The 20,384-nt window shown below is 52.5% G+C and overlaps 2 protein-coding genes and 1 long non-coding RNA gene across 6 annotated transcripts; 1 reads left to right on the top strand and 2 right to left on the bottom strand.

Moving 5' to 3' along the window:
• Positions 1-895: 895 nt before the first annotated feature.
• DECR2 (2,4-dienoyl-CoA reductase 2) lies at positions 896-9,189 on the bottom strand. Of its 4 annotated transcripts, none has more exons than XM_045189676.3 (10): positions 8,749-9,189; positions 8,425-8,545; positions 7,840-7,908; positions 6,617-6,668; positions 5,693-5,828; positions 5,299-5,423; positions 5,127-5,220; positions 4,826-4,933; positions 4,124-4,332; positions 901-2,999 (listed from the first exon to the last, which is right to left on the bottom strand). In XM_045189676.3, exons 2-9 carry the CDS (start codon positions 8,502-8,504, stop codon positions 4,124-4,126), a joined length of 873 nt encoding a protein of 290 aa, XP_045045611.1. In that variant the 5' UTR covers positions 8,505-8,545; positions 8,749-9,189; the 3' UTR covers positions 901-2,999. The 4 variants fall into 4 exon arrangements, with proteins under 4 accessions (XP_024408893.1, XP_045045611.1, XP_053783447.1 ...); XM_053927472.2 differs by lacking the exon at positions 8,749-9,189 and adding an exon at positions 8,669-8,690; XM_024553126.4 differs by lacking the exon at positions 8,749-9,189 and having other exon boundaries at positions 902-2,999; positions 8,425-8,738.
• A 520-nt stretch (positions 9,190-9,709) lies between these two features.
• NME4 (NME/NM23 nucleoside diphosphate kinase 4) lies at positions 9,710-13,532 on the bottom strand. Its single transcript, XM_024553407.4, has 5 exons — positions 13,301-13,532; positions 11,585-11,718; positions 11,208-11,309; positions 10,995-11,107; positions 9,710-10,585 (listed from the first exon to the last, which is right to left on the bottom strand). The coding sequence occupies exons 1-5, from the start codon at positions 13,389-13,391 to the stop codon at positions 10,462-10,464; spliced, it is 564 nt and encodes a 187-aa protein (XP_024409175.2). The 5' UTR covers positions 13,392-13,532; the 3' UTR covers positions 9,710-10,461.
• Positions 13,533-14,684: 1,152 nt separating this feature from the next.
• Positions 14,685-15,431, top strand: LOC123479009 (uncharacterized). Its single transcript, XR_006654456.2, has 3 exons — positions 14,685-14,831; positions 14,910-14,982; positions 15,240-15,431. It is a non-coding gene; the product is annotated as an uncharacterized lncRNA (long non-coding RNA).
• Positions 15,432-20,384: the final 4,953 nt, after the last annotated feature.

Here is a 20,384-nt window from a genome sequence, read left to right as displayed (position 1 = left end):
ACTCACTTCCTCTGAGGTCCAGCATGGGAGCAGCCGATTGAAAGGTATCAGAGACATACAGGGAGGAACTGAATTGTCCGTGGCATCAGGGCAAGAACTGGGGGGTCAGCTTTCTCCCAGAGGTGCTGGCACAGGACATTGTTCCTTTTCCGAGTCCTCCCCACACGGAACCACAGAGCCCACAGGTGGGCACCGTATCTGAGACTCCATCAACTTGGCTCACAGTTTGCCCCACCCTGAAGACTCCCTAAGGCCCTGCCTCACCCAAGCTGTTTCTAGTGCTTTTTCATATAAATGGCTTGTTTCGACCCATGCTTCAGATTCTCCTAAATTCTCTGAAACGAGCAGCATCTGGTTTCAGTGAGCACCTTAACCCTCACTAAATTGCCCGGCCCAGCACTAGCAGTAGCCAGCCTTGGGTCACTACTTGGCTTCGCCTGGGCACCTCCAAACCCAGCACAAGTAGCAGCCATCTGCTGACCGCTTTATAGCTCATGCTGTGTGACTCTGGACGGAACACAGGTGGTGGCTGACCTTGGATGTGCCAATAGAGGTCAAAGCTATCATTCAGAATTCAAAGACAGATGAAGAGCTTCCCAGACAAGAAAAGGCTGGTGTTCGTCACCACCAATCCAGTATTACATGAAATGTCAATGGCTGTTATTTAAGATAAAAAATATGAGCAATACAATGGCAATAAACTCATTATCAATCAACAATTGATTCTAAAAAGCAAAATAGCTCTGGCTGGTGTGGCTCAGTGGTTGAGGGCCAGCCTGCTAATCAAAAGGTCACCGGTTTGATTCCCAGTCAGGGCACATGCCTGAGTTGCAGGCCAAGTCCCCAGTGGGGGGCATGTGAGAGGCAACCACACATTGATGTTTCTCTCCCTCCCTTCCCCTCTAAAAATAAATAAAATCTTTTTAAAAATAAAAGCAAAATAAACAAGCAGAACAGAAACAGAATCATAAATGGTTGCCAGATGGGCAGAATGTCAGGAGGATGGGCAAAAAAGGGATTAAGAAGTACAGAGTGGTAGTTACAGAATAGTCCTGAGGATGTAAAATACATATAATAATAGAGAGTAGAGTAGCCAAAGTACATATATGCATGGCCCATGGACATGGACAACAGTGCAGGGATGGCCTGAGGGAGTGGGGGAGGCTGGAAGGAGGTGGGCAATGGGGGTAAATCTGGGACAACTGTAATAGGATAAACAATAAAATATGACTTTAAAAATAAAAGCTTTTATCGCTGAAACCTGTGATATCCCAACCTTCAAAAGGAGCAGGGCCTGGTCATTGATGGTGGTGCACGCTCCGCGATCAGGCCGTCCTCCAGGGCTTGCTCTTTACAGGACAAAAGGCCCACGTTCTCTGGTGTATGGGGAGTGGGGTCCAGGACTGCCTCTGCCTCTCACTGGCCAGGTGTCCCTAGTAACTGCTTTGACTGTTTTGTCATTCCCCCAAGAAATATCCCAAGAACCCATTTTCCTTGCTGGTGAACTTGATGCCACCACATCCTGTGTTCCCTGACCAGGAGCACCTTTAAATAGCAAAAGGTGCTCCCTCTGCCAGGTGGTCTCCCAGCTGCCGTGGTGCTGGGGTTTCCCTGCCAGTCCCTTTGCACCTGTGGAGAGTAGTCTCTCTTTTCATAGAACAAAGGGACTTGCACAACGTACAAGTGAACTTCATCATCTGGGGCGAAGCTCACGCTCAGCACTCTAACGGCAGTGGGAACTTACTGAGAACAAACAAGGACCTTGCAGGGTTGAGGCCCCCTACCAGTAGGGGGGGTGACAGCCTCTCCTTGCCTCAGGGTGGCATCCCCAGGACTCAGAAAGGGAAGGGACTTCAAGCATTAGATAGGAAGCGTTTTTTCTAAACTCTTCACAGGAAAAAGACAGAAAAGAAACATACCCCTTACCTGTAAATGACCAGATCACCAGTGATTCTTTTCAAGTATCTTCCTTTTTCCTTCTAAAAGCTTTTGCGAATTCCAATGAATAGATGGTTTTGTGTTTTTTTAAAAGATTTTATTTATTTTTAGAGAGAGGTGAGGGAGAGAAATATCAATGTGCAGTTGCCTCTCATGCGCCCCTCACTGGGGACCTGGCCCGCAACCCAGGCGTGTGCCCTGACCGGGAATAGAATCAGTGACCCTTTGGTTCACAGGCCGGTGCTGAATCCACTGAGCCACACCAGCCAGGGCTGAATAGATGTTTTTATAGTAAAAGTATTTTTGAAGGAAATGCATTTTCTGGCAGAGCTGTAGGACCTGTGCTTACACAAATGAGTGGTAACAAGGCGGGGAGGAAAGGTACTGTAGTTTTCGGCCTATAAGACGCATCCCCCCTCAGTCTGGGAGGGAAATGGGGGTGCTTCTTATAGTCCAAATGTAGCTTGCCTGGCTCGCGTTGGGGGGGTGGGGGAAGCAGTGGAGCGGGTTTTTTTTTTTCCTATTTTCATCCTCTAAAACCTAGGCGCATCTTATGGTCTGGTGCATCTCATAGTCCGAAAAATACGGTGTGTGCCCACCTACCTTTCCTACAGTGGGCGACCTATGGTTTTGAGGGACTTGAACCTCGGGGCACCTGCTGGACCCAGGCTGGGGCTAGGCAGAGTAGGCAAGTGGGACAGCCCCAACCCTAGGACAGGGGGTGAGGAGCATACCCCAGCATCTGGTCTGTACCCTTACACTCGAGGGAGCTCTGGAATGCCAGACCGCCCCATGGCGGACATCTGTGTGGTGTGGGCAGGCCCGCAGGCTGGCCTCATTGCTTGGTCACTCCCACCCGTGCACAGGAGATGGGGCCATGGGAAGGCAATGTGGACATAGCACAGCTCCCAGAGGAGGGGCCAGTCTTTGCTTCAGCTGCTCTGCTGGGGTGGTTGGTTTGGAGTTCTCAGCTGCGTGAGAGGCAGGTCCTAGGAATATACGAGTGGGCTGCGGGCCACTCTCCCCTTCAGAATCCCTTCTTTGCCTCAGCTGTGCAGCTTCTGTTAGAAATGCCAGCAGACACCAAGGTCAGAGAGGACTGAAAGGCACCAGGGCCATCTCCTACATAGCCTAGGGGGCTATATCTGCCATCTGGGCAGCACCCACAAATGGCTGGGCGAGGGTAGTGGGCAGCCGAGCCTTGTATCCCCCCTGGGGGGCAGATATCAGCAGTCCCTCCTACGTTCTTCCAGAGCTCCCCCAGATGAGTGTTCCTCACCCCAGTGACTGGTTTACCAGCCTAGGCTCCCCACCCCCTGCCTCCCCCAGCTGCCTGGTGGCTCGCAGGGCATGAGCGACCTGTGCCATCAGACACATCGGAATGTGCCTGATGGCAACCAAACCACAGAGGGCCTCAGAAGACGGGCTTCTCAGCATCACCTGTGCCCTCCTCTGCAGGGAGGATGGAAGGCGTGGGGAGAACATTGCCAAGGCCTGCTTCAAACTTGGCTTCACAGTGTGACTGACTGAACTGTCAACTCCTGGGGTGCCCCGTCACCATACATGCCTCCTCAGATGGGACAAGAGACAGCCGAAGTCCTAAAGCATTCCACTACCCTGTATTGGGGACCCAGGAAGTTCGGAAGATACACGGGTTCAGAGGCACAGGCAGGGGCTCAGCCTTCCTCAGAGGAAGCTGCTACTCGGAGAACCAGGATGAGTGGGCCTCATGCAGCAGCCACACTACTGGGATTGGTGGGGAGGAAGGGAAGGCAGCGAGCAATGGCACCCCTCCCCTGGTCCCATGGGCTCAGCCAGCCCTGAGACCTCCAGAGAGGGTCACCCAGGGGAGGTCCCAAAGAGAAAGACACTCCTGTCTGCTACAGGCAAACAATGCCCATCCTGGTTTGCAGGAGTCCCTGAAGTCTAAGATACAGCTCTATTGGGCTGGACCCCCTCCCGGTGCCACCCAAGAAGACCCCTCCACAGCCTTGCCCTATACGTGGCCTGGTCTGTTGAGGTAGTGGACACCCAAAAGTGCCGAAGGACACACCTAGAAATATGCCCAAGGAATTGAGGGCAAATGAATCAGGGCCAAGATAGTGACCATCAGCCCACCAGGAGGGGGTTTTGGGAAGGGTGCCATGGACACAAGTGACACCCCCAAAGGTGAGTGGCACATCACCTAAAGCTTAGCAGAGAAGGATGCAAAATCCGCCAGCAACTTGATGTCATTAGGGAGCGTCAGCCACATTCCGCCATCAACCACCAGCAGGGCCCCCGTCACGTAGGATGCCAAAGGGCTGGCCAGGTAGAGCACACTGTGGGCGATCTCTGTCTTGTTCCCCAGCCTCTGCAGCGGGCCGGCCAGGGCCTTGCTGGCTTGGGAGCCACCTGGGAGGTCAGCCCTCATGAGTCACAGGACCCCAGGACCCTCCACCCTCCCCTGCCCAGCTTTCCCTAAACCACATCTGAGAATGTCAGGGCCCTGTCAGCACCATCCTGGCGGAGAACAGGCCAGGTACTGAGTGACACTGCCGCAGAATCAGCACAGGGCTTTTGGACGTACATCCTGCCAAGGTTCTGGAAGCTTCAACGGGAGCCCCACTCTGTGTCTGACTCACACATCAAGACCAGCAGCCCTGTGGCCTCTACCTCAAGGGAACAGCTGCCAAAGTCTGGCTGACCATTAGTCCACTGCAGCTGTGTGCTAACCACAAATGGCCCTGACCTGAGGACAAACTCTTTACCAGCCCCAGGGAGCCATAAAAACTTGGCACTTGTCCCAGGCTTGCCCCAGCTAGGTGGGAGGGGACCCTATGGAGGCACTGTGGGACCTGTACCTAGAGGATCATCCCAAGGGGCATGCGCTCCCTGAGAGCCTTACCTACTAGCCGCCGGAGCCCCTCCGTGCCACTGATGGGGCCAGGGGCAAGGCTGTTGACTCGGATGTTCTGGGGACCCCACTCTACAGCCAAGTGCCGCGTCATTGCATCTGCAAGGAAGGAAGACAGGCATGAGGGAGAATGCAGGGTTGCTCTGCCTTCTGGGACAGCCTAAGTGGAAGTGGGGACTCAGGTCCAGGGCTGGGCCTCTCCAGTGCCCACTCGGACACTGTTGGCCTCCAGGGATGAGCTGGAGAGGAACCCTAAGGAACCCAGGAGAGCAGACCAGATGGGGTGCCGTACCCACGGCTGCCTTGGCAGAGCCTGCATGCACTTGGAGAACCTGCCCGCGGTTACCCAAGGTAGCTGTGATGTTCACAATGACTCCTCCATGATCCTGCAACACAGGATGTGATGGGGGTGTCAGTGAGCAGAACACCAGAAGAGGGGAGGCCCCAGCCAAGAGAATACTCACCCGGAAGAACTTCTTGTAGAGCACGTGAGACACATTGAATGTGCCCAAGGTGTCGATGTCCATCACAGCCTTGAAGGCATTGAAGGACAATGCACTGGCTGGGCACAGGAAGTTACCAGCTGCACCTGCAAGGTGGAAGGAGACGTGGATGGTGTTAGAGCCCTGGGAAGTTAGAGTGTACAGACTTCAGGGTGGTCCAAGGTGGACAGGGAAGAAGGCTCGAGAGTGCCCCTGACTGATTCAGCCGAGTTCACAGTGCAATGACTCAGAAGGAGCAGAGCCGGGCGGAGACAGTGGCCTGGAGCCTGGGACAGAAGTTCTGGGATCTCCAAGTAGGAAGGTCTGGTACTGCTGACCTATCAGGAAACCCCCATCCTCGCTGGCAGTGACTCACAGTTTATGAGAATGTCAATTTTCCCAAACTCCTTCAGTGCCTGGTCCACGGCAGTCATGACGGTTGGGGGAGCTCGAACGTCCAGAGACAAAGGGAGACACCGCTGGCCGGTGGCAGCAGACAGCTTTTTGGCGGCCTAGAAGCCAGACAGGAAGAGAGAGAAGAGGTGGGCAGCGGCCAAGCGGCCTTAGCCTGGAGGGAACAACCCTTCAGAACCCGAGGAGGGCCCTGGCCTGCAGCTCAGGTGGTCAGAGCATCGTCCTGATACGTGAGGTTTGATCCCTGGTCAGGGCGAATGTAAGAAGCGACTGATACATGCATAAACGAGCAGAACAACAAATCAACGTTCTCTCTATCCTTTCCTCTCTCTCTTAAAAAAAGAAAAAAGAATCTGAGGAGTATGTGTCCAGGTTCTGCTGGGAAGCCAGGGTTGTTGCTGGACTCCAATCTTGGGAGGTGCAGCCCGCGTGCAGCGATTCCCTGGGTCCACCACCCCAGCAGACATTTCTAAGACATTCAACACTCTCTCCTCCACCGCCTGCCCTAGTCTCCTCCCTCCCCATCACCTTCCAGGACAATCTAGTTGACTTCCAGTCCCTGCCCAGAGACCCACTGTGGCAGTGCTAAGATTCTCCTCCTGGGTGTGGGACATGCGGACTACTATTATAACCCAGGTGCGCTCAGAGATCTCTCTCGGTGGCGGTACCACTCAACATGATGGTCCCTCGCAGGACACAATATTAACATTTAAAAAAAAATCCAGGGGTGTCCCTAGGAGGCAACTGCCACTGAAGCTCAAGATTTGGAAGAGGAGCAGATTTTGGTGTCAGCATCCTCTGGGCCTCAGGACCCTCCAGGCCCAGGCTCTGTCTGGGTCTCCACAGCCACTCATGGATGGGGTGGGCACAGGAGAGACCCCCTCACCATCAACACTCTTGGAAGGCTTCTGCTGGCGATGACTGTGTGGCAGCCGTGCCTGCAAAGCCAGAGGGCAGGAGTGAGGGTGGCAAGGTACAAGGGGCACACCTAGGTGGGCTCCTGCCCAGAGCTCCCTCCCCCCGAGGGTCTCTCAGGCTGAAGCACCCAGCCCAGGACTGAAGGTACAGCTGGAGGAGGACACAGGGGTCTGAGCAGGGTTGAGCCACTGTGGTGGGACTTCAGGTGAGTGCCATCAGTCCCACCCCCAGGGTTTCTGGGAGGGCCCTTCTGATACCAGGATATGAGGCCTGCCCCAAAGTGATGCAGGCCCCGCCCCAAACACCACGTGCATAGCACCAAAGCAGCTGTGAGCATTGGATGGGGCCCAGGCATCTGCATGGGCCTGCTGGGTCGCCCAGCACAGCCACACATGCCCCTGCCCTCTCTCGCTTTGATGTTGGAGAGAAGGACAGAGAGCCCATTCTGATGCCAGGGGTGCCTGCCCTGCCTTACCTCCTGACAAACCCAGCCTCGCTGTGGTGGTGACAACCGCAGCTATCACCTGCTCAGCAGGTTCTACCTGCTCCTCAAAATGACCTTGACCAGCTATCCATGCTCTGTTCAGAGAACCAACATGCCCAAAGCTACCAGCTAGGAAAACAAATTCACCCATAAAGAATGAACCCCAAAATCTTGTCCAGAGGGACTTACCCCTCTGGTATGAAGTATAGGGGTCCAAGAGGAATGGGGGAGGACCCCAAGGATATCAACAGGCTTCCTCTCCCCCAACCACAGCCTAACTCGGGGCCTCTCCAGGACTGGGGTGACAAGTTGCTGACCTGGGCCCGAGGCCACAGAACTTGTGTCTCAAGAGACACTGTGTTCTGCGTCCAACTGGGCCCTCCATGACCCTGGTTAAGGGAGGCCCCAGGGGGCCCTGTAATAGAGTTACCTCAACCTGTTGAACCCCACCTTTGTATAAATGAGGGTGCTGATACCAGAGCCACACAGTGTCCACTAACCTCTAGGAGTGGGCCCTGGAGTCCTGCCCCACCCCAGGGACAGCTCTAGACCCCTTTCAGATGCTCTCCTACAGCTCATTGCCTAGAGGGGTTCCCACACCCACCAGCATCTTGCCCAGGAATCCCAAGATCCAGCAGGGAGGTGTGAGAATCAGTCGTGGGGGTGGGGTAGGATGATGGGCACAGAGCAAACCGAACAGTGCTCACCGCATAAAAATCTCAGCAATTCGGAACCCTATTCCAGAGCCACCACCTGTGATGAAGGCAACTTTGTCCCTGGGAGAAGAAAACAAGAGGTTCTTTAAAGATATCCCTGGCAACTGAGGAGTGGGGGAAGGCTGCCACTCTGGAAGAACTTTGACCCTATGAACTAGTCAGCTCTATCAAATTTAGACTGTTGACAGGGAAAGTGAAGCATTTCTGTAAGATAATGCAACGCTGAAGCCTGCGTTCCTAGCCTCTCTGGGTCTGTGGGAAATCCTATTTCAGCCTAAAATTCTCTGTTGGTAAAGTAAATTAACTGAATAATGTTTTCAAAACCTACAAGCCTTGCTCTACCTGCCCCTCACTTCCACACTCCCAGAATACCATTAGGAATTACCAGCACTGGCCAAGACAAACAAAACGTGCTCTCAACAGGACATAGATCAAAATGTAGGAGTACTTGGACACGTCGAAGCCCGGGTCCCAATCCCCGGACGCCTCCAGTCTCCCGCCTCGCTCCCCGGCACCCCCAGTTCCTGACACCGCTTCCCGAGACGTCCGGAAAGCAGGTCGGGACTCGGCCCTCACCGGAGCAGATCCGGGCAAAAGAGGTGGCGGTACTCGGGAAGACAGTCGTCCTCATCGACATCGGGCGGCGGCTGGGCCATGGCGCTTGGTACAGACCCCCGGCAGCGAGGACAGCAAGGACCTGCTTGGGATCAGAGAACCAGCCTCCGCCACCAGGACAAGCGGCGCTCTAGTTAAGGTCACCTCCGCGCACCCACCGGGTCCAGGTTTTTCGCCACCACCCTTCCCACAGAGCCCCTAGTACCTCCCAGGACGCCCCACCCACAGCTGCCTCCTAGCCCCCTCGGGCCGCCCAGCTCGACCACCCCCGCGGGCCCCACCCACAGGGGCGGCGCGGCGTCTGCCAGGATGTCCCGCCCACTGCGGCCTGCTGAGACTGGGGGCTGGTTGGTCTGTTCCAGAACCGCCGCGGGCGCAAGCGCAGTTTTGCAGGCGCATTTCCACGGCTGCCAGGTGAGCTGTCCTCCAAACTGCCCGCTAGACTAAGTCCTTTCCACAAGATTGGGTGCCGTGGTTTCAATCAGCCGGACGCAGCGGACACTCGGTTCCCGAGTTAAGGTCAGGCTGACGGCCGGCAGCAGAGCCGCTGGGCTCCCCACACCGCTGCTGGCTCAGCTGTGCATTTAAAACACCGGGTGTCCCGACACGTGTGGCTCAGTTGATTGGGCAGGAGTCAAGCAAAGCCAAAGGTCGCTGGTTGGAATTCTGGTCACGGTGTGTGCGGAGGCAGCCTGTAGATGTTTCTCTCCCTTTCTCCCTCCCTTCCCTCTCTCTAAAAAATGATTAATTTAAAAATAAAACAAAATAAAATAGGCCCTGGCTGGTGTGGCGCAGTGGATTGAGTGCCGCCCTGCAAACCGAACGGGTTAGATTTCCAGTCAGCACACGCCTGGGTTGTGGGCTGGGTCTCCCGTTTGGGGCATGGGAGAGGCAACTGATCTATGTTTCCCTCCCTCCCCCTCTCTAAAAAATAAACGAAACCTTTAAAAAAACAAAACACCTGGTTTGAATGATGCTGTGGGAGGTGCTCATCACGTAAATACCCTCACCTCCCAGGCACCTCCCTCCTGTTGCTTAAATATCAGAAAGAAGGAAATAAGGAGACTCCAGCACCGGAAAGCCATGGAAAACAAGAAAGGCCTTTGCTTCGTTTGTCCAGCCCCAGTGCCATTTCCCAAAATGACCCATCTAGAGAGCGAAAAATGTCAGGGCAAGGACCAGGGCATCCATCATCAAGAAGGCAAAAGAAAAATAAAACGAGGACCAAGTCAGTCTCAGGAGATATAATGACATGCAGTGTCCAGTACCTGTCACAAGAGGGGCACCTGGGGACCAGGATCGAGGGGTGAGATGTAGTGTCAATATGAAAACAACTGGGCACTAGGCAGCCACAGGAAGACATGAAGTGGGGGAAGGCCACCATTAGCAGGCTCTTTGCCCTGAGGGTGGTCTCAGCCACTCCTTCCTGCCACCCTCCAATCCTGTCCAAGGCAGGTGGCTCCTCCAGCAGAATCAGACCAGTAGGGGGCAGGGACAGCACCAACTTCAGGGCCCAGGTTGGATCCCCCTAAATTTCAGTTGGAGGTCTCTGGACCTCTGCCATAGTCACACATTCAACAGTTATTGATCCCCTATTGGTTTATGAGATGGTAAGCTTCATCTCTACTCTCAAACCGCTTACAACTTTGCATAAAGGCCTCATTCGTACCTAGTCTTAATAAGCACTCCACCCCCATGCACAGCACAATGAATTTTAATGTCTCCCCTTTGGGGGAGTGGAGGTTAAACTACCCATTTTTGGAGACACCCCAAAGGTAGTCTGGCATTGTGGCATGGAAAGGATTTGATCCAATCTCTTGCTGGCTTAGAATACAAAAGGCACATAAAGTTGGTTTAGCTGATCTGGGCTGGGGCAGAAGGTGAACAGGGAAGTGGGTCCGAGACAGATGGGCAGAGCACAGGGGTGGGCTCAAGTTCTTGTGGACAGAGGTAGTTGGTCCTGAGTGGATGCTGAGGCAGTTGAGGGTATCCTGAGGCTCAGGCCAGGTAGAGGCTGCTGCGGTAGCCTTCATCTGCCCAGTCCACCAGCTCATTGCTCTGGAACCACAGCTGGATCTCCCTCTGGGCCTCCTCCACGGAGGTGCTGGCATGGATGACATTCCTGTGCCAGGTGATAGGTAGCAGAGGTAAGGTATAGGCTTTAACATGTACCTTGGGTGTCCTGGGAATGGTCTGCTGATTCCTTACTGTCCAGAGGACTGAGACAGGTGATTATGCAGAGGGGAGCTAGGAAACTGGGTTCCAGCCTGGCCTTGGCCTGTTACCCACAACCTCGTGGACCAGCCCAGACTTACTGGGAGCCTCATTTTCTTAGCAGCCCTCCCTCGGGGTATCTGGCAGGATACAGTCAGGTAACACAAAGATGGCAGAGTACTCACACAACACAGGGAATGCTTTATCTCCCGAAACGGGCAAATAGGTTGATGCCCCACCATCACAAGCCTCTTTTAGATTTACTTTCATCCAGCAAGACAATGAGCTTGTGGCTGAATGTGTCAGGGCTCCTGTACCTGGTAATGTGGAGGCTGAAGTCTCCTCGAATGGTGCCGGGAGCAGCCTCAGCTGAGTCGGTGTGTCCTATCATGGCCCTTGAGGCGCAGACCACATTGGGGCCTTCCCAGACCTGCAGCACAGAGATAAAGGTCGGAAAAAGTGGGGATCACCAAGGGCTCGGCAGCTCTGGGCTCAGTCCACGGCCCTCCACCCCTTGCACCAGGCCATACCATGGCCACCACAGGGCCGGAGCTCATGTAGCTGATGAGGGCTGGGTAGAAGGGCTTCCCCCGAAGGTCATGATAGTGCTCAGCAAGGACGCTCTCCGGCGCCTGGACAGTGTTGGGGGAAAGAAAGAAAGCAGCCTCTGCAGAGGCAACCCCACTGGGCACTGGGGCAATGACTTTGCAGATAACACCTTCATGGGCTGGTACACCAACCACAGCAGTGCAGGACAGATACCACCTCTCCATCCCTCCCTTTCTACTTCTAACAGGACACTCCTCCTGAAGCAGGGCTAAGACGCGAAGGGCTCAGGTCCTGAGCTCTGTGAGAAGCCCTACCCCTAGCCCCCTGAGGGACGCCCACAGGCCAAAAGTCCTGTTACCTGAAGCATCTTCATCCCCACCAGCTTGAAGCCCCTCCTCTCAAAACGCCGGATCACATCCCCAACAAGCCGCCGCTGCACCCCATCTGGCTTCACGGCCACCAGGGTCTGCTCCCGGGTCCAGGAGGGCCCTCCTTTAGAAGAGGAGGGGTCAGGGATGCTGCCTCACCCTCTCACATCTCCCGACTTGTGTTCCCCTGCCAGGACCCAAACATTATCTGGGCTTCAGTGTCTGCCTTCAGCAGAGCAGCTCTGGAGGGAAGTGAGGTGCCCACACCAGGAATTGCCCAGTATGGTGCTGCCTGTCAGGGACAACCAGGGCACTGGGTTCCTGGGGGCTTCCAACCTGTCAGAGGGACCATGGCTCCTCCCAGGCAGTAGCAGAAACTGCCCGTGATGGAGCTGGTGTCCCCTGAGAAGGCATCTTAGCTGAGAGGCCCAGGAAGGCACAGAGATGCCACACTGGAAAGAAAGCATGACTCTTGGCTTCACTTTTGACTCCTGTCCTTGGGGGTGATGGCACAGACACTGTCTGAACCTCCACCTGCCACGTCACCAGGGACCCTGAGCCCATCTTCTGGGTCTAAGGTGAAGGAGTAGCAGGCAACCAGGGAGAAGTGCAGTTTACTCCCCCCACCAGGTAGGCCATGGACACCAGAACAAAAGGGAATCCGAAGGGCTTCTCTTCTTATACCTATTGGCCAGGCAGGAACTCTATACCGCTGTGGAATTTCAAGGCAAGCAGCTTCCAGACCCAAGGAGAGAGCACTGAGCTCCCCCCCACACACAGCCAAGGAGACCAGAGGCTGCAACACCCTCCAACAGCCCCAGGCCACTTCTAGAGTTAAGCAAACCCTCAGCATGGAATCCAGGGTCAAATTTTAAGGGCCCAAACCCTGGGTGTCCTGCAAAGTCCTTCAAAGACAGAACTGGTGGAGAAAGCAGAAAAGGGTTGAGGCCGGCCAGTGGCCCTGGGGACATCTGCAGCTGCCTTTCCTCATCCCCAGGAGGAGAATTAACCAAATTCTCCTCCTGGGGATGAGGATGTGCTGTGGGTGACCACCACCACATCCGTTTGCGGCTGAATGAGGCCCACTGGGGGAAGTCCCCTAGCTTGTTTGGTCCCCCAAACCCAGTGCCTAGGGGACTCCTGTCTAGCCTGGCATTGGAAGATGGCAATTCACTCTTCCCAGCGTTTGGATGGAGATATGGGCTCAGGGGGCCCCAAATAAGTATGGCCGAGGAAAAATTAGGGCCTGGAGAAAACACCCCAAAAACAGTTTCCATGGGAGGGGTTTTCATTTGCTGAAAATTGACTTCTCCCTCAGGGGGCCCCACGTCAGCAGGGACCCTCATCATCACGCAATGTGGCCACTAGGCCTCTGGCTTCCTCCAGCTCCGGAGTTCCCGGTCCCTCTGCCCCGGGGCAACCTGGGCAGGAGGCTTGCGGGGGTTGGAGGGCAAGAGTGTGGAGGTGTGCGGGACCCTGGCCCCGGGCTGGTACCTGAGGAGAGCGCCGCTCCAACTGCGCCTTCCCAGACGGCCGGATCACCTCGTGCCCCTCCCTGACCTGCAGTGCCCCAGGGCTTTCCAGCGAGTCAGGAGGGCTCCACTACAGGGCTCTGGCCCACCGCCCCACCCCCCAGACTGCCCAGTCGGCACCAGTGCCAACCAAGGCTGGGAAGCGCCTACCACCAGCCCCCTCCTCCAACTCACCTGAGCTGGGGCGCACTAGCAGACTGGGGACCGGGGTCCGCAGGCCGCAAGACAGCCTCTGCAGCGATACGCGCCCTAAGAGGCTCGTCATGGCGCCCGGCCCGCGGGCGCAGCCTGAGAGCTGGAGGAGCGAGCGGGACTATAAAGCTTCCAGGGAGGGAAGAAAGGGAGGAGGGGCAGAGGGATGGGGGAAGAGAGAGTGGAGGGGCGGAGGGAGAGATGGAGAGGAGAAGGAAGGAAGGGAGGGTGGGCAGACCGCTGGAAGTGGTGGCCAACTCCCCATCTACCCCCGCCCCTTCCCCTGCCGAACCCCACCCCAACCCTACGGCCTGCATCCCCAACCCCCACCATTCAAACCTTGCAGGGCTCATGGAAAAGTATGTTAATTTCTGTGAACGTCAGAAGAAGAAAAACTATATATAATAATATGAACCCAGCATAGATTATATTCATCTTCACACCAACGGAGTCGTTAATGTTGACAAAGAGCTGTATATATTTAATGTGTACGACTTGGTGAGTTTGGGGTAAGTATTTAACTGTAAAACCACCACGACAACATATGCCATAAACACACCCAGCTCCAAAAGTTTTCTGCCACCGTCTTTATTATTATTATGTCTCTTTGTTAAGACAATTTAAGACTTATCTTGTTAGCACTTGTTGTCATTCAGATTGGCTGGCAACACCCTCTTGGTTTTCTTTTATCTAAAAATGTTTTCATTCTTCAGTTTTTTTAATTGATATTTTAGAGAGAGAGGAAGGGAAGGAGAGAGACATCAGAAACAATGATTTGTTGTTCCACTCCTTTTTTTTTTCCAAGTTTCAAACATTTGCTAATCCATGTAAACCCCAACAGAATACACCACCATGATTTCGTGCATTTGGAAGATTAAGTGGAAAATTGTGCGGATGGCTTCTGGAAGACCGTCATCCTAAGCAGCTCTATAGTGAAACATTGCATGTAGAAGTCTGGACCTTCTTTCTTCAGTTTGCTGTAACCTACACTCACGGGGCGGAACTTATCTTGCTCATTGGCACCCAGCTTGTTCTAGAGTTCCGGGTTATTCGTTTTGTCCCAACAGACATCTGGATGGAGCAATGCCAGGCCCATGACCTGCTGCACTGCTCCAGCACCCCGGCTCCAATAAATGCAAAGAGGGGGACTAAGCCTGGATGCTTCTTGGCCTGACTGGTGTCTGACGGAGCACGGTCGCAGCAGAGGGCCCAAAGCAGAGAAAAAGGAAACTTCATGGCCCAGGAACAAGTAGTCAGTGCCTGCTGCTCCACTTCTTGATGCTTCATTTGCTGATTTTTGCGTGTGCCCTGACATGGGATCGAGCCCACAACCTTGGTGTAACAGGATGAGCCTCTAACCAACTGAGCTACCTGGCCACGGCTGTCTTCATCCTTAAAGGATGTTTTCTGCTAGATAGAGACTTGTGGGCTGACAGGAGTTTTTTCTTTATCCCAGCACTTTAAAGATGACATTCCACTGTCTTCTGACCTCTGTGGTTTCTGATGAGAAGTTGTAAGTCGTAAAAATTGTTGTTCCCTTGAATGTCATTTTTCTCAGGCTGCTTTTAATCTTTTCACGTTCGGTTTTCAGTAGTTGGCTGTGATGTGCCTGCATGTGTTCTTCGTGTTGATTCTTCTGAGGCTTCACGGAGCTGCTCGAGTCTGTAAGTGAATGTCTTTCACCCAATGCGAAACTACTTGGCTATTATTTCCTCACATCGTTTTTCTGCCTCCCCTCTTTCTTGTCCTCTTTGGACTCTAATTTTTTCTCTTTTTTTTTTTTATTGTTGTTCAAGTATAGTTGTCCCCATTTTCCCACCACCACTTCTCCCCCCACCCCCCCACCCCTACCTCCCAGCCTCAAGCCTTCCCCCTGGACTATAATTTTAGACACGTTAGACCTCTTTTCACCCCTTTTCAGGTCACTGAAGGGAGAAGCCAGGAAGGGTGGGCTGCTTCTCTAGGAGAAGGGGCCCCGGATAGCCTCACCCCCACCTGCCAGCCCAGGTCAACTGGTAAGGGACACCCAAGGCAGCCATCAAATTGGAGCATAATTCTTGGGGCCTCCTGCTCCAGCAACCATCTTCTGCCCCTGTCACCCTCTGCCATGGCCCCTTGGAAGGGAACCAGGAATTTGCCCTGGTCACCGTGCTCTAGTGTGGCTGGACCTCACTCTCCGTTCAGTGTGGGCCGAGAGCCCGGAGGGCGCCGTCCGTGCCCGTCATCTTCTGGTGCACAAGTGCCCAGGTCAACTGGGGACGAGCAAGACACACACACTGAACGTCAGAAACACACCCAAACTAACTTCATTTAAGCATAATTCCAAGAATATGTACTTCCTACTTTTGGTTGGAAAATGACTTTTTTTCTCATTAAACTTTGAATGGGTCTCAAAATTCTGTGACAGATTTTTGGGCAAGTTGTTCTCATTAAAAAGTACTGATTTTAGATGTAGGGGAGGGGAATTTTTTTTTAAAAAGTACTGATTTTAGCCCTGGCTGGTGTGGCTGAGTGGACTGAGTGCCAGCCTGCACACCACCTATTTGATTCCCAGTTAGGGCACATGCCTGGGCTGCAGGCCAGGTCTCCAGTAGGGGGCACTTGAGAGGCAACCACACATTGATGTTTTTTCTCTCCCTCTCTTCCACCTTTCCCCTCTCTAAAAATAAATAAAATCTTTAAAATATGTATCTGTAAAAAATACTGATTTTAAAAACTAATAACTTAAAAACTGCTACATACCAAAAAAATTGTCCACAAAATTCTTTCCTTCTTAAGATTTTATTGTGCATTGTAATCATTAACCAGTCTTTGTCTATTAAACTTGTGACCAATCGACACAAACAATTCTGAGACCACTGAAAATGATTTTTCTTTATGAAATAATAATAATAGATCTTAGTTGGACCTAAGAAAAACTTTGTTTTGGTAAAATAAAGATTCAGAAACCCCACATTGTTCATAGAACTTTTGGAAAAACGATTCCTATGAACTCCAGATGCCTGGGCACCCTGGTCTAGTTTCTGCTGATATATTGGGGCGCTGGGACAAAGAGGGAAAGTGACTTCTGCACCCACCCACCCTGCCGGACCACGTTAAGGTTTGACCCAGTTCCTTCCTTCAGGAAACCTGCAGTGGGGTGGGTGACAGGCTACCCCTTGTCAATAGATTAGGAGGCCACAAACTGACACAGACCTGGAGTCCTCACAGAGCCTTGTACACAGGAAGCACCTGGAGGAGGAGCCCAGGGTGGATCAGGGACAGGTAGGGTGCAGCAGCAGCCAGGGTGCCTGAGGGCCTCAATCATTTCCATAATGTGTGCAAAGCTGAGCCTATAGCTAGAAGGGAAATGGTAGGAGATAAGGCTGGGCCCAGGGCATTGGCACCAGTGCCTGTGGTAACCAGGAAGGAAGGAAGATGAGGGAGTGATGAGGCAGGGGGGAGGGGGAGGGCAGTGGAAGGGAACTGGCAACACTGTTTCCTCCTCCTCCGCAGGGTGGGTAGGGAGGCCTGGTAGGGAGGCCCTGAAATCCACATGCTGTAGCTCTTCCAACAATTATTTGGATAAAATTCAATTATAGTGGGGGCTTTTTCCCCCCTGCTTTTGTTAACCTTTCGAATTTTTATTCAAAGCAAATAGAATAATGCTCTTTGTGGCCAGACACAGACTGTCTGTGGGAAAATGTTCATGTCCTCACCCACCCAATAGCCCGCCCCTCTGCGTGGGTGGACAGCTCTCCACCTGGTCCACACTCAGAGCTAGTGAGAAGGTCTGAGGGTGTTCCATTCTGGAAATGGGATGTACCCACATTATGCAGCAATTAGATTTTTCTACCTCATTAATATTCCTTCAGAAGACCCATAGACCTGTGTAAAAGTTGTGTAGAAAGTCATCATATTATATATATCAATTGCATATCAGCATAATTTATTCACCCATCCCCCTCACAAAGCTCCCAAGCTTCTGCAACTACAAATGTTGTCGGTGGAAATGAGGTTCTTTCTTGGGATCACAAGGAAGGCATTCCCAGGGCCCACTCACGGGGAGGCGTGGCATGGTTTATTCACCTGGAGAGTGAAGCTGCCCCCTGCGTTTCCAATGTCCTGCTGAAACGGGAAAAGCCAGCCTTCATGGTGCCCGTCACCACCACCCAATAAGTAGAAACAGGGATTGAATCTTTACAGGCGCATTATTCAGATGGCCTGGCCAGCGATCTGAGAAGAAGGAAGGTGATGTACCCTAAAAGAATGTCTTGCATTTTCTTTCAAGCTAGCTTTTTTTATAAGGAGGAAAAAAGTATAGGTCAGGGGTCTGGGGTCCAGGAAAGAGGTCAATCAGATGGAAGCTGCAGTTCGAGAATTTCCCTCAGCATCCCTTCATCTGTGTCCTGGGTGACGGATTCTTTGCTTTTCTTTTTAAATGTTTTAAGATTTTATTTATTCATTTTTAGACAGAAGGGCAGAGAAGGAGAAAGAGAGGGGGAGAAATATCAATGTGAGGATGCCTCTTGAGTGCCTCGTACGGGGGACCTGGCCAGCAACCCAGGCACATGCCCTAATTGGGTATTGAACTGGTGACCCTTTGGTTCGCAGCTCGCACTCAGTCCGCTGAGGGGCGATTGATTCTGTCTGTCTCCTGTGTCCTGGACTGCGGGATGTCTCACCCTGAAATACAATAGCTCAGATACCCTCTTGACGGCTTGCAGTCCTCCTGGGACACAAAGGTAGAACTGCTTGTGGTCTCCTGGAGTGAGGGTGGATCTTCATTCAGTTCCTGAAAAAACAGCTTTTACATGCATTAACTACTAAGCTTATTAACTATTACTTAAAACTAACATTTGCCAACTCTTGAGTTCCCCCATCACCATCTCCCTCTGTCCTGACATGGAAACAGTCCAAACTTGTCTTTAGTAGGGCCAGGATGAAGGCCACTGCCCAGAGTTTATGCTCTATATTAAAGCACAGTCCAGCCCTGACTGGTGGTGTCTCAGTGGGTTGGGCATTGTCCCACAGACCTAAAGGTCTCCGATTCAGTTCCTGCTCAGGGCACATGCCTGGGTTGAGGGCCTGGTCCCCAGATGGGGGCATGGAGAGGCAACTGATCCAGATTTCTCTCCCTCTCTTTTCCTCCTTTCCCCTCTAAATACATACATACATACATAAAATATTTTAAAGTCCGGTTCAGCATCCAGCAAGCTTAGCGTGTGTTTCCAGCTGCAGTCCATTTCAGGCTCCCTCCCAGAGCCTGCCTGTGAAGTTACACAGCTGCTGAGGCCACAGGGCCATGGAAAGAACAGGCAAGTGCCTCCAGCAAGTGCAAAGTCATGAGCAACAGAGCAGCTCTTTGTTCCCTCTGGGATTTCATTAGTTTGAGTTTGGGATGGACCAGGTGCTTTTCAAAAGAACTAATCAACTTCCTACACTTTCAAAGGTTTTACATGGGTTTAGTCAGACTGGCTGGCCTCTATGGTCCAGCACCTCCCCCCTCCCATGGCCCCCAACAATGTGGTACTGGGTGGGGGAAGGGAGGAGTATTAATTCCCCTTGGCAGAGCAGTGCTGTAATCCCCTAGGGTATGAAGCTTTAGCTTCCTGGCTAGCAAGTAGGCTTATGTTCCCCATTTTATTAAGCTCAGTGTCTAGTTCCCCTTGCTCCCCTTCTCAATATCTAGGTAAACTCTGATGGTAATACAAACACTTCTGCAGCCAACACCCCTGTGTCTGTCCTTAGGTTTTCGTGCTTTCTATTATGTTTTAATGTTGCCACAGTAACCTTCAAAAAGCTGGGGAGTTCACATTCCCACCAGCCAAGCGTGAGGCTCTGCATCCTGAGGGCTACCTGTGCTGCTTTTGATAAGGAGTCAGTCTTGTTTTACTTTGTATTAGAACAGGTGCAAGGGGAGGGCAAGGGGAATAACGGGTGGAGGAGGGGAAGAAGGGGGAGGGGCAAGAAAAGGAACAGGAATGGAGGACTCATGGACACAGACAGTGGGGGGATTGACTGGGATTGGGGAGTGGGGTAGGGGTGAGCATTGGGGAAAAAGGCAGGAGAAATGTAACAATAAATAAAAACAAGTGCAATTTAGCAGCATTTCATGTTACATGCCATTTGCATCTTCTCATGTAAACTGCCTTTATACGTCTTGTGTTAAATTTCCTTTTGGGCCTTTTTTCAATGTGTGAATTTCCTTTCTACCCTAATTATATTAACCCTTTATCATATGCATAGCACATATTTTCTCCCATTTGTCTTTTAACTTCCTTTATGGCTATTAGCATGCTTTTTACTTTCCTACTTTTTATAGTTATATAACTTTTTTGAAAATGTTGTAAAATAAGTAACATTTCCTTCATGGTTTCCTGTCCAACTTGGTTAAAATATTCTTTCCCATCTCTGTATTCTAAGTTTCTTTTTCACATTTAAATTATTTTATTCTCGGCAGTTGACCATCTGATCTAGTTGGCATTCACTTTTCTGTAGGCTGTGAGATAGAAGACAGGACTATGTATATGCAAAAACCTCTAGACAGACACTCTAGTCGCTGAGCCTCAGTTTCCCATCTTGAAAAGCCCCTCAAGGTGGGTTTTAGGGTTCTTTCCATTGCTTATGCTCTTACTTAGCAGAGGTGTCCGGACTCCAGACTAGGGCTCCTTGTCCGTCTACTAGTTAACCAGCCCCATAGATGGAGCAGTGGAGTGGGGGGTGTCTGCTGCCTCCCCTCCCACCTGGTAGGGAACTTGGGCACAGGAATGTCAAACTGAGGTGGCACACTCACCTGAGGCCCTTGGAGTGAGGAGAGGGCTGGTGGCGGGGGGGGGGGGGTAGGGGGGGCTCGGAGCCCAGCCTGGGGCAGAGGATGAGTCTTGGGTGGAACAGTCCCCAGAGCTGACTACAGGTGCTGTCCCCAGCATAATTGGGTCAGCCTAGTGCACTAAAATCACACCTCAGCAAACCCCAGAACTGATCTCTGTCTCTTTAAATTCAGAACAGCAGGAGCCCCACCTCTAGGGCCCAGCCTAGATTCCAAAGGAACAAAGGGTCTCTTTTGTGCTTTACACCTCCGGGT

This window comes from Desmodus rotundus, chromosome 1, assembly GCF_022682495.2.
Source record: "Desmodus rotundus isolate HL8 chromosome 1, HLdesRot8A.1, whole genome shotgun sequence".
NCBI lineage: Eukaryota > Metazoa > Chordata > Mammalia > Chiroptera > Phyllostomidae > Desmodus > Desmodus rotundus.
This window is presented reverse-complemented; position numbering and strand designations above follow the sequence as displayed.

What these genes read in the sequence shown, in the direction of transcription:
- DECR2 (XM_045189676.3), bottom strand. Translation starts at nt 8,504, where the DNA reads ATGGCCCAGCCGCCGCCCGATGTCGATGAGGACGACTGTCTTCCCGAG. An exon ending in CTCTGCCAAGGCAGCCGTGG is followed by an intron (nt 4,934 to 5,126) that starts GTACGGCACCCC and finishes CCTTCCTTGCAG; the next exon opens with ATGCAATGACGCGGCACTTG. An exon ending in GGGGCTCCGGCGGCTAGTAG is followed by an intron (nt 4,333 to 4,825) that starts GTAAGGCTCTCA and finishes CTGACCTCCCAG; the next exon opens with GTGGCTCCCAAGCCAGCAAG.
- NME4 (XM_024553407.4), bottom strand. Translation starts at nt 13,391, where the DNA reads ATGACGAGCCTCTTAGGGCGCGTATCGCTGCAGAGGCTGTCTTGCGGC. An exon ending in TGGGGATGAAGATGCTTCAG is followed by an intron (nt 11,310 to 11,584) that starts GTAACAGGACTT and finishes AACACTGTCCAG; the next exon opens with GCGCCGGAGAGCGTCCTTGC. An exon ending in TTCAGCCTCCACATTACCAG is followed by an intron (nt 10,586 to 10,994) that starts GTACAGGAGCCC and finishes CACCTGGCACAG; the next exon opens with GAATGTCATCCATGCCAGCA.